General features: G+C 39.5%; 2 protein-coding genes across 2 annotated transcripts; one reads left to right on the forward strand and one right to left on the reverse strand.

Moving 5' to 3' along the window:
* Positions 1–4,266: 4,266 nt before the first annotated feature.
* Positions 4,267–7,434, reverse strand: LOC138191744 (E3 ubiquitin-protein ligase NEURL3). The gene is made up of 4 exons (XM_069138726.1): positions 7,344–7,434; positions 5,270–5,773; positions 4,945–5,109; positions 4,267–4,851 (listed from the first exon to the last, which is right to left on the reverse strand). The coding sequence occupies exons 1-4, from the start codon at positions 7,372–7,374 to the stop codon at positions 4,673–4,675; spliced, it is 879 nt and encodes a 292-aa protein (XP_068994827.1). The 5' UTR covers positions 7,375–7,434; the 3' UTR covers positions 4,267–4,672.
* A 3,863-nt stretch (positions 7,435–11,297) lies between these two features.
* On the forward strand, positions 11,298–14,001 carry nkx6.3 (NK6 homeobox 3). The gene is made up of 3 exons (XM_069138604.1): positions 11,298–11,713; positions 12,406–12,575; positions 13,378–14,001. The coding sequence occupies exons 1-3, from the start codon at positions 11,299–11,301 to the stop codon at positions 13,606–13,608; spliced, it is 816 nt and encodes a 271-aa protein (XP_068994705.1). The 5' UTR covers position 11,298; the 3' UTR covers positions 13,609–14,001.
* Positions 14,002–14,247: the final 246 nt, after the last annotated feature.

Raw genomic sequence — 14,247 nt, forward strand, 5'->3', positions numbered from 1 at the left:
TCCCTCCCTCTTTCTCTGTCTAAGACCAACAGAGTCTCTTTTATCTTTGGTGAATGATTCAGCGTGGGGTCTAAATGTTTGACTGGGTGTCTGTAGGCGTGTGCATATGTGCATATGTGTCTGTCTGTGTGTGTGTGTGTGTGTGTACGGCTTTTCCTGTGTGTGTGTGTGTGTGTGTGTGTGTGAGAGAGAGAGAGAGAGCGTGTACTTTAAAGCTCATCAGGGACAAGGCACTCAGTAATAGTTTCCACCCGCAGCTGGAACTAATAGAGATTCCCATACAGGCTCAGGCTCAGTGGAACCGCCCTCCAGTGTTTTACGTGGAAGGGGAAGAGGAGGCGATTTCCATAGTCATCTCAATAAATCGGCACATGTATCATGATAAGCTTGGTCTATTCACTGTCTTTAGATCTTCAAATGTTGTGTCTTTCACATTCATATCAACACAAAAGACAGTGTTTTCTGCACAAGATCTAGGGAACTCAGTTGACTGACTCACCTGTCCCTTCATAAGGCCCATCCAGGGAAGGGAGTATTACTTGGTGTCAGTACAATTGCATTCACACATACATGCTAAGGCACACACGTGCAAACAGTTGCCAGCCTCAGTCAAGTATCAGTATTCCCATGTTCTGTTCCAGCACCCACTTACTTACTTCAGAAAACTGTGGCAGCAAAGCCAAACAAAGTAGTGCCACCACTTTCCTTTGCTGATCAACTGTATTTCTGTGACGCTTCTGTTAAACTCCTGAGTGGTTTATCTGTCGGGTCCCACTCCCACGTTTCCTTGTCCTGAGAAATTAGCAAATAGGGGCTGGGCAGACCTGTGCACCCTGAGTTAGGAAGCAGCTCAGCAATGCCAACCAAGATAAATATTTAACAGGTTGGCAGCAAGATCCGCAACCAAATGCCACACCTCTGTCTTTTCCTCCAGAGTCCATTCTCACGTCGGACCCAAGAGACGACTGTTAACAACTTCACAGTCACCCTTAATTATTGTCCTTGGACCCACAGTCCAGATGACCAACAAATTATGTACAGATAAATACTTTTTTTTTTTTTAAGTTTATGATAAATACTTAATATTTGTCACATCTGAGAAACCAGTAGTCACATCTGAGAAACTAGAAATCGTTCCCTGCAACAAACTTCAGTTCCCAAAATGCAACGGACACAATGCACATGGCAGAAATATCCACTTATTTTCACTTTCACATATTTTGTTTTACGGTTGACATTCACATGATAAATAGTACAGCACTGCCTCTTAGTGGTTCTCAGGGGAAGTGTGGGGCACACTTCCCCTGAGAACCACCAAGAGGATATAAAGGATATAAGCCCCTTATATCCTTTTGAAAGCCACAGACAGATGTCGCCATAGTCAAAAAATCCTTATCAATCAGTAGAAATAGTTTCGAGGAAGAGCTGTGGGGACATGTTTTACGTGTGGGGTGCTGTTGGGAGGACATTTATGTGTGAGTTATACCCTCAACGCCCATATATTTCTGTAAGATATATGCTGCAAAATGCACAGTGGTTATGTATGTTTTCTTATATACAATATTGTTATTATAGGTCGTGTACGTTGATTATTAGTCACCCAGTGATGATAATAATGCGATAAAACATACACAAAACAAAGGTTAAACACACACTTACAACAGCAGCTCATAGGTAAGGCAGATTTACACAATAAACGATGGTAAAAACAGCGACCACCAACTCGATTTACATGCAAAGTAAGTGATGAGACGATCTGATAGAAAACATACACAAAGTTTGCACAAACCTGTAATCTATCACTGCCAGAGTTAGTATTCATAGGCAGTTTTTATTTCGTCCCGGGATTCACACTGATGAAACGTTTACTCATGTTGTGTAGAGCGGCTATATTTCATACAGTCTCACTGAGTTACTGCTGTTGTGTGAATAACAAAAAACAAAAATGTTGTGTTTAGTTTTTACTGAAGGCAAACTTACGTTTTTGTTGGCACACTGAAGTTAATATTATAATATTTTACAGTATTTTGTCATATCGTCAAGAATATCAATATCAAATATAAGTATTTAAAGAATAATTTTTGGCCCCAGGTCCTCTACCATACACCAGGGGGTGGTGCAGCACCTACATTCGGCTGTGTGCACACTGTTTATGGGTATAGACTGGCTGTCGGTAATCGGGGTGTGCAGGGGTTGGCGCAGAAAATGTAATTAATTATTCAATAGTATCATAATACATGTTGTAATATTTGTATTAACGCGTATACTATATGTTGGCCACATTTTATAGTGTTAGGACAAACTTAAAGTGATGCAATAATCCACAAAGAATTAAAGCATACAATTTATGCTTGAATTCTTTCTTCTTTTTCTTCTACATATTAAATATTCTCCAGAAATATTCTCCAGAATATTAAATATTCTCCAGAATTTAAATCCATCCATCCTTCCATCCATTACCTATACCCACTTTATCCTGAACAGGGTCACGGGTGGTTATGCCAACCAACATAAGACTGTATGACTCACATAAATGATTGGTTATACAACCATTTCCTTGAAATTGGAGCATATTTCTTTATTAGATTCATATAACGCACCAGACCCAAACACGAATATTGCCTGCTCTCTATGAATTCCTTTCCAAGTTATTCATGCAGATTGTATCATAGAAAACTATTTGAATATGTTGTAGAAAATCATAACAGCAGGCAACTAAAAAAAAATTCCACTTCCTGAGTGCCAGTTGTAAAAATAAAGTTGCTCCGCAGTAGAATTATTCTCTCTCTGATATTTAAGGCTGCCAGCTGACAATGACTGTGATCTGGTGGGATTTCTGTGGACAGACATGGGATGCATCCGTCACTGGGTTCATAAAGACTCCCTTAATTTAATAGAACATTCAAACAGAGACTATATTCAAGGTCACAGATGAGGGAAGACATTGGGGTGTCCACAGAAAAAGAGATACTGAAATTAAATATTTTGCTCATATAATGATATACTATTATTGGGCTTTGGTTATATATGTGACATGTGAAATACCAGGCCAAAATGAGACAAACAAAAAAATAACTTGAGGAACCTTAGTACACAAACATGTCCAGTAAATCGAGCATGCATTTTCATTGATATCTATTGTGGCCCAGAAAGGGTGACTTAGGTCAAAACCTACTACCTACTAATGTGATCTGTTGTTGCTTATGGTAAATAATATGTTACCAGAATGCATATCGTTGACGAACTTGGGGGTTTCATTAAAAAGAAGAGCCCATGCCTCTGTTTGCACTGGAGATGCTTTTTTCATTCCTGCCAGGAACATTAAACCTGTTTAGCAGCCAACCAGTCTTCCACTAACATATTAACCTCTTTCAATTTTGGACAAGAAAAAATAAATGACAAACCCTTTGACGCTGATAGTCTTTTAAGACTTGCACCATCAGCATCATTTGGCCTTCAGGGTTAAACTCCAAAACACCTCGACTGCATTATATTAACCAGCTCTTTTAATTGTTTACCTTAATGATTTTGATTCTGAAGGACATTTCGCATTAATTAAAAACGAAACTATAAACAAATAAAGTCATTATGAAAGTAGCTGACGGCCGCACCGTCACATTTGAGGAACCAATCGGAAAACATGCCAGAAGATTATTTATAATGTGAACAATGTATTAATGTTAAATCATTAGAAGATAGTTGCTTTGTTGATTGATTAATTGGCATTTTGATCTTTGCTTACCATCACCTGAGCAATGATTTGCAAGCTGTTGTACATCTGCACTGTTCACATCTCTCCTTCTGTTTGTTGTGTCATTACTTTCACCACATGCTAACTTTGACCAGCCTGCAGCACGTGCTAACACGTGTCTGCTTTCAGAATACACTGAATGCTCTGCTCTTATTAAAAATCCTTTTTCAGTTCAGTTCAGTCTTTTACCTTGGAGACAGCAGTTGACAAAACAATCTCTAATCAAGGGCCACAGTCAGGACGAGTGTTTTTTCAACATAGACAAGTTTATCACTTGATAAATGTTGTACAGGCATAGTTATTAACCTATAAACCAATCCACAGACACATCTTTAGGGACTGGTGGGAGGTATCAAAACATTAAGCTTGAAAAATAAGAATAACCAAGAATCTTGTGATAGATATAAAATACTTTATTTTTGTGCAATAGTTTAACAATCAAATAATATTATTTGAAGAGAAACTGTACATCAACCACAGATTGATTTAAGATTCAAAATATCAAGGGGAGAAAATATACTGTACACTTAAAATGATCATTATTCAATTATTATTAAATTATATAAATACAATTTGTCTGTGAGTGCAATATGTCTTGTTAGTCACAGACTGATTTCACTTAAAAATAAAAGTGCTTTTTTTATATTTATATATATATATATATATATATATACTTTTTTCCAGCCAAGTTTCATACATCTTACACATACCCAGAAATCAGCTCACACATCTCAGTACATTTAATCTTATACCCGCTGTACAATAGCTACATATTAAGGAAAACAGAGGGTCTCCTGGTTGGAGTCAATCAGGCACAGTGTAGCAATGTGACAAAAATGTGTAAGTGCTGTTCATAGTGTTTTCTCTGTCACATTCAGTCAGTAGCTTGTATTTGGTGATTTCTGCCCGGTGTCTTGGAGCTCAGGCCACTTCAGAATCAGGCCACCCGTCCGCTGATGGGGCTCTGATCATGTGTCGGCACAGCGGGCAGGTGCCAAAGTGCTTGGAGACTTTATAGTTGCATCTTTTACACAAACACTGGTGGCCACAAGGCAGTGTGATTCTGGCCGCTCTCACCATGCAAACTACACAGATTTCATCTGTAAGCAGAGGGGAGGAAATCACAATTACAAAACTGACAGCTGACAGTACTAATGCAACACTTGTCATTGGCTGGAGGGACTATTTCCTACCTGCTGGGATATCCATGTCGAGACAGGACATGCAGTCATCACGGTTTCCCTTGAGCCTTGAATCATCAGGAATCAAAGTGAAGGGATTGTCAATGTCAGGTGAAGTGAGGGTTTCATGTGCAGGACAGGACCTTCTCGTGTATAGTACTCCTTTTTTCTTTGAGCCTGAAGCAAAGAGTTAAAGAGGCATCATATAATTTCATCTTTAATAACAGGCATTCAAATAATATTGTCAGTGTGCGGGAAAATGTTCTGCCAACAAATAAACAAGAACAAGAAAAAACAGTTGTAAGGCAAAACAATACACTGGTTATAGTTAACATACCAAGGAGGAAGATGGAGCACGTCTGTCCATAAACGTCTATCATGGCCCACAGTGGCTGGCTGATGTCCACTCCAGATAGCAACTTTGTTTTACTGTTGTTGCTTGTGAAGAATACATTGCCACCACCAGAAACCCAGAACTCTATCACCGAGCCTGCTTGACAGTAGAAGTCACGCAAAGGAGCGGCCCAGTGCCCGGCGCAGTCGGTGAGGTCGGGGATGGCCATGCTGGGCAGAGGTTTCTCTGAGGGTGATACATTAGTGAAGCCCACACGCAGGGCTCCCTGCCAGTTATGCACGTCCTTCTCCACTCTCAGACGAATCTTCTCATGTATCTTCACTGGGCGGTTGGTGAACACCAGGCCATTCCTGAACGTACACATGTTCCTCTCTGCCAGTCGACACCCCTGACTCAGGCGCACCATATTACCCGTGGCCTGAGGGTGGAAGGTCAGAGGACCGAGGCAGCGCAGGCCGCATCTGTGTGACGCCTCTGACCTGACGACTGCAAAGGGAAAAAAAAAAACATCGTTATGAATCTTGATGTGCAAGCCATGTCTGCACACGGTCTGATCAGGCTGATTACATCTGCACAACAATGACACACACAAGATAAACACAACAACAACAAACTGGGTTTTCCATCTACGACCTCAATGCACTGTAGTAAACGTAAAGAAATGAATGATAAAATTCCTAAGATTATTTTTAGTATTTTTCTTATACATTAATGCTATTAATGAAAATTGGTTGCATGATTTATCAGCATTACATTGTGAAAAAAGTTGTTGTGAAAAAGATGTCAACCAATAATTTGACAAAACAATCTCAATAAAAAGTCATTTCTTTATACCAAAACACCATATCTTGTTCTTCAAGGTCAAAAAGTGTGCTATCTATTTTACTATCAGATGCTCATTTATTATGTCATCCATAAAGTTGATTTTGCACGAGAAACAGCACATAATATAGTCAATGAACAATGAAAGTTATAAACTCTTTTGCTTTCGTTATTGAGGAGCACGTGAGGGTTTGGTATTCACCTAAAGGTTCATGACAGAAGTGAAAGCTGTTCGTCAAAGCGTTTGCTTGTCAAAGGACAAGCTGCAGTAAATGAAAGCCCAGCTGTTTGTGAAGATATACTATATCGTGACTCACACACAACTATTGCCTCTATGCTGCCTTTCCTCATCAGTAACAAGGTCAGAACTTCCAGTATACTTAGATTTTATTTCTTTCAGGATTTTACACTTTATAGCAAAGACCATAATTCCCACTTTTCACTTAAGGCCTTCCTCATTTACTTATCATTGGTTTTACAGTATTTTGTGGTGTTTCTTCATTTGTGTTTTTTTGGCAAATGCAATTTTAAACAATCATGACTTTTTTTAAATGACAGAACAGTGACATGCTGCAGCTTCTGTAAATAATGAAATGAGGATTTTTCCATCAGACAGCTGCAGCTGATTCAGTTTGCTGCTTGAATCCTCACTGCAGTGAGTCATATCACCGCAATTCTCCGATCTTTACTCAGCCTGGAACTGATTTCAAAATACTGCTATGAGTTTATGAAGCATTGAATGCTTTGGGGCTGAAATACTTTTCTGAAGTGCTACTATTATGAACCATCCTGACCCCACAGATAATCTGGGACAGGTCTGCTTTCTGTCCTCAGAGTCAAAACTAAACATGGAGAAGTGGCTTTTATGGTTCACAAATCCGGAACAAACTTCTGGAGGACTGCAGGTCTGCTGCAACTGAGTTGTCTCAGATCAAAGATGTTTCCGTTTGCCACAGGTTTTTATTAAATCAAATAATGAACAGCACTATAACTTTTTGTTGTAATTAAAATTTTTCTTATTTTTATTCACTATTTAACTTCTTAATTTCTATTTGTAACTTTCGCATTTTGTCTTGCTGCCTTTTCTGTTTTATATAAAGCACTTTGAATAACAGAAACTTTATGCTCAATTGGATTTTGTTGAAGGTAAACTAAGTTTTGATTTAAAAAGTACCATATTATTAAAAATATTGTAAGAGGTTGCCTATAAATAATGAAGCCTAACAATACTTACCAGAGTTCTTGTAGTCACTCTCCTTCGGCATCTTGTCAAAGCGGTAGTCTTCTTCACGTCTTAACAGAAGATGAGCTCAGGTAGGTGTCTTCACACAATTATCATGAAGCTGGAGTGTTCCTGGCTTGAAGTAGTGCAACACGTGGGACTTCAAAAACAAACATACCCACATGGAAAGGAAAGGGGAGGAGCTGAGGGGAGGAGCCAAACGTAGGAAATTTCCCCAGTTTGAGAACAAGGTTGTCAGTGCCAACAGTCTTAGTGCTGACATTCAAGTTTATCTGGTCGAGTATAATTTATGTTAAAAGAAGCAGCCAAGAAAGAAAGCACCCAGAAAAACATATCTACACAATGTGAAGTGCCATACAGAACCGTTTTGGTTTCATTATGATACATTTTGCTATCATTGTGTTTTATGTTGAGTGATAAAGATCCCATACTTTGGTCTCCCATAAAAATAAATAAAAACTGATAGGCTACAGCTACAAAATTCAAGAGATCACATGACTCAAGTTTTACTAACACTACATTGCTACCTGTGTGACTGAGGATTGATTTTAAGATTTGATTTAATTTCCCATCAGATCGTGCTGCAGGCTGGTTAAATGTTCCAAAAATGAACGATAGAAAAACATGGTGAAGCAGCCTTCTGTTTTTGTGCACCTAAAGTTTTGAACATACTCCCACTGCAAATTAGAATACTTTGAGGAAACAGCTTTGGATTTACTAAATGGAAAATGCAACCAAAAATAATTTCCATGAATGACTATGAATTTAGAGGAACTCCATACTCCATTGTGAGATGACAGCATGCAAATGTACATTCTATAAATTTCCTTGATAGTTGGAATGTAAAAAAAAAAAAAAAAAAAAAAAAAAAAAGATGTGTTGTCCTCTACAGGACGTGTATGCCATGATTTTTTCAATTCTTACTGGTTGAAAGTCCTGATCATGTGACAGGATGAGGCCACGGCTGGAAACCACAATGAGATCATCACTCTTGGAAATTTACTGGCCTTCCTCCTATAATGAGCAACATTCACATGACTTCCACCTGGAAAACCTCACCATACCGTCACCCTGCAGTCCACACTTCAAACACACAAGCTGGAAGTGTTGGCATGTTATAACATGTTTCACAACAGATTGGGCTGTAAGAAAAACATGATCTGTATTTGATTCAAGGTATTGATTTTTACTCTTTTCATATAAGAATGAAATACTTGTAATATAGTTTAGGCTACTAGAACATACAACCTTAAACCAAATATTTGAATGGATTGAAATAAAGACAAAAAGTTAGTGTATGAGGCCACATATCAACCTGACATCATTTACAGGAAAAGAGATGTTTAACCAACTGTATAAAGGAGATTGTTCTCAAGCTGTTGCAAGAGATGATGAAACTGACGTCTGAGATCAAGCCGCTATAAAAGCTATGAATGCTATAACTGAGTGAAATGTTTCCAGATTTCAATACATAACAAAATGGATCAAACAGTTACCGGCACTGGATCTGTAACTGAAATGTTGTACTGTCATATACATAAATCATGATGGTACAGAGTGATTGCACAATTAGACTCATGCACGTTTTTAAACCTCACAGTAAAATTAAGCTGTTACTTGTTCTGAATACTTTCATGTTTTCTCATATAAAACCTACAAAACATCAGTGGGCTACATAACATTCATAGGTAAAATAAGAGGCGCTATATTGCAACATTGAAACAGAAGGATTTGTTAATATTGTTTACCATGAGGTGGTAAGGATAAAATACGCTGAAAAAAGAGATGGGGTTTTTTTTTGGCACTGTAATTATTACCTCAATTGTTTGTTAAAATTCCACAACAAATTACTATTTAAGTGCTTTTAACTTCATTATGTCACCTTTTATTCAATCTGTTACTTGGTGTTTGTTTGTAGTTATGTATCCCAATTTTCATAAGGTAAATGTAATTATTCACACAAGGTAATATTTCCTTAACTCCCGCATTGTCTGCATAAGAAAGTAAAGCTTACACAAGAAAGTAAAGCTTACTCAGGTGAGGCAAGTGAAACTGGCAGCCCTGCACATGCCCAGCCTGTGATGTCAGAGGAAAGTTAGTGCTCTTTTCCCTCAGACACGCGCGCTCAGCGGGAAACCGGCAGGACTGCAGACTTTATCTGCAGTTGATTTGCTGTTTTGAATGAAAAACATGATCTTGGTATGTTGTACTTAGTAACATAAAGATATTTCACTTATTTATGAGAAGGGTCTATTTCAAGCGGATTCATTCCTCATTTCTGTATTTCAGACGCTGCTTCCTCCTCTTGAGATGGGTAACCCTCGCAAAGCTCATTTTGAGATGATGGCGGTCACATGAAGACATGGATTTTTGTCTTGGACAGTTTTTCACATTGAGCTACATTGAAGAAGTACATGAAAAGGCAACACTAAAGCTTGTAATGACTCTCCACTTTTCCAAACTCTGGGTTCTGTTGAAGTATCAGATGTTGAATCTTCAGTGCCGGCTAATGTCACTCATCTGGATCTCACGACCCGGTCCTGTTTCCTCCTTGGATGAAAGTGGATCCTACAGCTGTCAATGGCCAGCTAACTTTCAAATATCTACAGCCACCTACTGCAGTTAATACACTGACTGCTGATATGTATGTCATACAACCCCACACAAAAGAATTCAAACTATCTTTTAGACATCGTATGCACCACAGAGGTCAAATGTCCATTTTAAAAATGTTTTGTAAGTCACACTAAATGTTTTAATGAAAGTTGTTAAATTAGCGATGACGGCACGGATTTAATTTGACTGTATTTGTCGGACGACTGTGGGAAACTACCTCTTTGACCAGTGTTATGTAAAGCATAATAAAGGTGCTATTGTTAAAAAACATGTTTTATTTCATATTTTTTTAGAAGCCTTATATTATGACAATTTTATGGAGTGAAATCCATATTATAGTAATGCCGTAGAGTAGTGAGTGAATGAAATATGTAAATTTTACTTAAGCTTCTTGAAATAAAGTAAAGAACAGCTACTTATTTAAACCTGAAAGACCAAGTATTTTTTATTGAGGTTTTGTAATTACATACAAAGGTAATCTAAGTGAAATTTACGAGCAAAGGGGGAGTCAATTTTGTCTAAGGAAGATCATTGCTAGTAAAATCTACTTGAATACTTTTGATTTTACAAATATTAATAGTAAGTACATTTTACTTGAGTATTACCCAAGTAAAAAATTACAAAGGATTTCTGTGTGGAGCTTTTTCTAGCTAAAAGTCACCCCAATTTTTGTTCAGTGTAGAGCAGCTCCTCTTCTCCTCCTCTGTGCACTCCAGCTGCACCACACTTGGTCAGACATGGCAGGCCATCAAAAAATCAACTTGTTCCCAGTCCACCTGTTCAAAACACTATTAATCTGCTGCCTTCCAATACAAGGCTCGGCTTCCACTGAGGAGCCAATAGAAAGGGATTAAAGCTGGGGGACCCAGGCCAATCCCAGGCTGCATTCTAATGTGGCCTATCTTTATCAAGGTGCCACTCCATTTCCAGATACTGCTTATTTATGATTTCTGAGGAGAGGGCCAGAAGGAGGCATATGTCTTCAGGGGAGCACTAAAATCTGCGTCCAGAGGGCTCGAACCGAGACTTCAGATATGGAGGTATCACACACCAAACTGTGGATAAGAAAAGGCGAAAGGCGAGAGTGAAGTTTATCTACTGCGACACTGTTTCTGATGTAGCAGCAACTTTGACATACACCCGGGACTTTGTTAAAATTGCTATCAGTGTTGTTAGTTGTTTTAATTTCTGGGGACGGAGGGTGTGGTCCCAGATCCAAACATCGCCTTGTGGGTGAGAGAACTCCTTCTTTGCCCATCAGAGGTCTTTTCCTGCTCGGATCATATTGGATGTGTTACTGATACCTGGAGGCAGAGGTACACCACTTCCCATGGATCCAAACATCCAGGGGTCTTTTCTGTTCAACAACAGCCTGAACCAGTTCCCATCAGACCTCAAGGCACCAGTGTGCCAGTACTCAGTGCCCAACTCCTTCTACAAGCTCAACCCGGGCCTGAACAGCCAGCTACAGCCGGGGACGCCTCACGCCATCAGCGACATCCTGAGCCGCTCCATGGTGGGGGTGGGATCCACGGGCACCACCACCCTGCTGTCCGGATACTCCTCCATGGGGGGCTTCGGCCCCTCCGTCACCAGCACGTCCATGTACTATAACCGAGACTACAACTCCTCGCTGGGCGGCTTCTCCAAGCCTGGTGCCGAGTGCCCCATGAAGGCTCGCAGTGTGAGCTGCTGGGCAGAGAGCAGCTGTGACTGGAGAGGAGGGAGGCAGCAGTGCACCAACAGTGAGTCTAAATACTGCAGACTGCGTGGGCTCAGCATGTAGCTCATCGACACAGTGCAACTTCCCTCAGTCTGCCTGTGAGGACTCAACAAGAGATGTTAGCGATTATCCAGAAAACCAGCAGATTCATTTTAGTGAAATCAAATTCAGAAGGAATATGATGTCAAAAACCCGTACACATCATTACAGAGTGTAGATTATATGATGGATTAGACCAAATCTCATATTGCTATTATTTTTATTCACTGTGAAACACTGAATTATGCACATATTTCATACGATGTTATATCAATGTTTTATTAAAGATGAAATTTCTCAGGTGTAAACTCAACGTCCATAGGAGTTCAATAGGCATTTCAAACTTTCAGTCAAATATTTGGATTTATAAAATATTATTAAGATATGTAGAATAGTTTGTAAATTGTGCTGAATAATATTATGTTTATCAATGGAGATATTGTGGTTTGTAAGCGTATCAAGCAGTAAAATTCAACGGATGCGGTGCTGTCGAGTCAGGCAGATTTAAATACAAATATGTCTGTGATCATTTCATCTGGTTATACACACATGAAATCAACCTACTAATTAATATATACTGCGATATTTCAGGAGGGAAGGTTCCATCCTGTCTCGTAAATTGGCTCAAAGAGCAAATATTTGTGTCAGTGATGTTTTCTGCTTTGATATTTCCAGGTAGTGGTCCTCTTGGGGAGATGTCCAGCAGGAAGAAACACACCAGACCAACATTTAGTGGCCATCAGATATTTGCTCTGGAGAAAACCTTTGAGCAGACTAAATATTTGGCCGGACCAGAGAGAGCAAGACTGGCTTATTCTCTGGGAATGACTGAATCACAAGTCAAGGTAAAGTGGATGCCACATTTCCATTAAATGCTGCTTTTGTATGAGATGTTCCCAGGACTGGGACAATCCCTCCCCCAACCCCAACCACCACCCCCCCTCCCACACACACACCTCCCAGCACATCATTTTTGAGTACCAACCACACTATATCCCAAAGCTACTGCAAAGCTGAGTAATAAATGCATCAGTCACTCTTTACTGACTCTGGTGGTGTACTCCTGTACATTGCAAGAAGCTGCAGCCTACAATTCATTAATAACATTCTGGTAATGATCAGACAGTTGTTTATTCAAATAATGCTGCTGTTCCATCTTATTTCATTACTTATTCAGTTCATATAGATTTCACGTATTCAAACAAAACCATACGTTTTATAAACCATATCTGGCTGACAACACACATAAGACAACTTGCCTGTTGTTGGAACTAAATCATTATTTTGTTGACCATGCTTGTGATTTTTTTTTTTTTTTTTTTTCGTTGTATTTCAGTGTTTTATGCACACCTTTGTCTGTAAGTCTTGTTTGGAAAGGTACAACAGAAATTCCGTTTACTTATCCAATTCCTTACAAGGAAATGACATTTGAAATCCGGGATGTTTTGTAAGGGAGGTCATCAAAACCGAAAAGAAGTCGGAGAGCAGGAACAACTCGCCACCTTGCTAAAATGAGGTCGCGCATGATTTTCACATTCGCGGATTTCATAATGACAGCAAGACAAGATGCTGCGGTTGAGCAATACGTGTACAATCACCACGTGTCACGCCCACGCGGATCGCAAATAAACGCTGCTGCTGTTTCAGGTGTGGTTTCAGAACCGGCGCACTAAGTGGAGGAAGAAGAGCGCCACGGAGCCGAGCTCCACGCAGGCCAGCCACGCGGGGCAGGGCGGGGAGGCCTCGGAGAACGAGGTGGAGGACGAGGAGTACAACAAGCCTCTGGACCCCGACTCCGACGACGACAAGATCCGGCTGTTGCTGCGCAAACACCGCAGGGCTTTCTCTGTCCTGCGCCTCGGGCCGCACCACGTCTGACGCGTTTGCAGATCACGCGCGCGCGCGCGCAGACGCAGCCTCGCGCTTCTCAGCAGACGTGCATGCTGTAATTAACATGATTAGAGGTCCAACATCCAACATTTGGTCCAACGTAGAGCATCAAATCGTTAAAACGGGCTGTAAAAATGAAGCTTCAAAAAAGATGTTTACTTTTGTAAGTTAGGCCACTGTAAAGAAAAAACAAAAAAAACTTCTCTGACCTCTTACACTGTTACGTGGGGAATTATATCACGAACGCGATGTTGTAAAAACATGAGAACATTGCATAAAAAAAAAAAAACATGCATGATGCTGTTGGTAATACAAATAAAAAAAAGAGACTTGTTGACGGGTTTGTGATTATTGAAATTTCAAAATTAAACTGATTAAAAACCACATGTGCCACATGTAAGATAACTCTTCAAAACTGTCATAATCAGTAAACCGAACAACAATCTTTTCGTCTATAGCCAAGAAGAGGGAAAATATCATCTCTATAGCCCTTTCAGTTAAAACTTCAGAAAATACATTTTAAAAGAGAAAGCTGATAAATCTGCAGGTACAGTCATTTTAGGACACATTTCTGGTGAATTTAAAAAAACATAATTTCATATTGTTGCTAGATACTAAATTAACATT

This window comes from Embiotoca jacksoni, unplaced genomic scaffold, assembly GCF_022577435.1.
Source record: "Embiotoca jacksoni isolate LCO1_2020_lvr unplaced genomic scaffold, fEmbJac1.0.p SCAF_8, whole genome shotgun sequence".
In the NCBI taxonomy this organism is placed as follows: Eukaryota; Metazoa; Chordata; class Actinopteri; family Embiotocidae; genus Embiotoca; species Embiotoca jacksoni.

Excerpts from the sequence above, each read along its gene's own strand:
- LOC138191744 (XM_069138726.1), bottom strand. The coding sequence starts at position 7,374 with ATGCCGAAGGAGAGTGACTACAAGAACTCTG. Across the intron at positions 5,110-5,269 it reads GTGCTCCATCTTCCTCCTTG|GCTCAAAGAAAAAAGGAGTA; the intron begins GTATGTTAACTA and ends TCTTTGCTTCAG. Across the intron at positions 4,852-4,944 it reads CGACATGGATATCCCAGCAG|ATGAAATCTGTGTAGTTTGC; the intron begins GTAGGAAATAGT and ends CTCTGCTTACAG.
- nkx6.3 (XM_069138604.1), top strand. The coding sequence starts at position 11,299 with ATGGATCCAAACATCCAGGGGTCTTTTCTGTTCAACAACAGCCTGAAC. Across the intron at positions 11,714-12,405 it reads GAGGCAGCAGTGCACCAACA|GTAGTGGTCCTCTTGGGGAG; the intron begins GTGAGTCTAAAT and ends TGATATTTCCAG. Across the intron at positions 12,576-13,377 it reads TGACTGAATCACAAGTCAAG|GTGTGGTTTCAGAACCGGCG; the intron begins GTAAAGTGGATG and ends CTGCTGTTTCAG.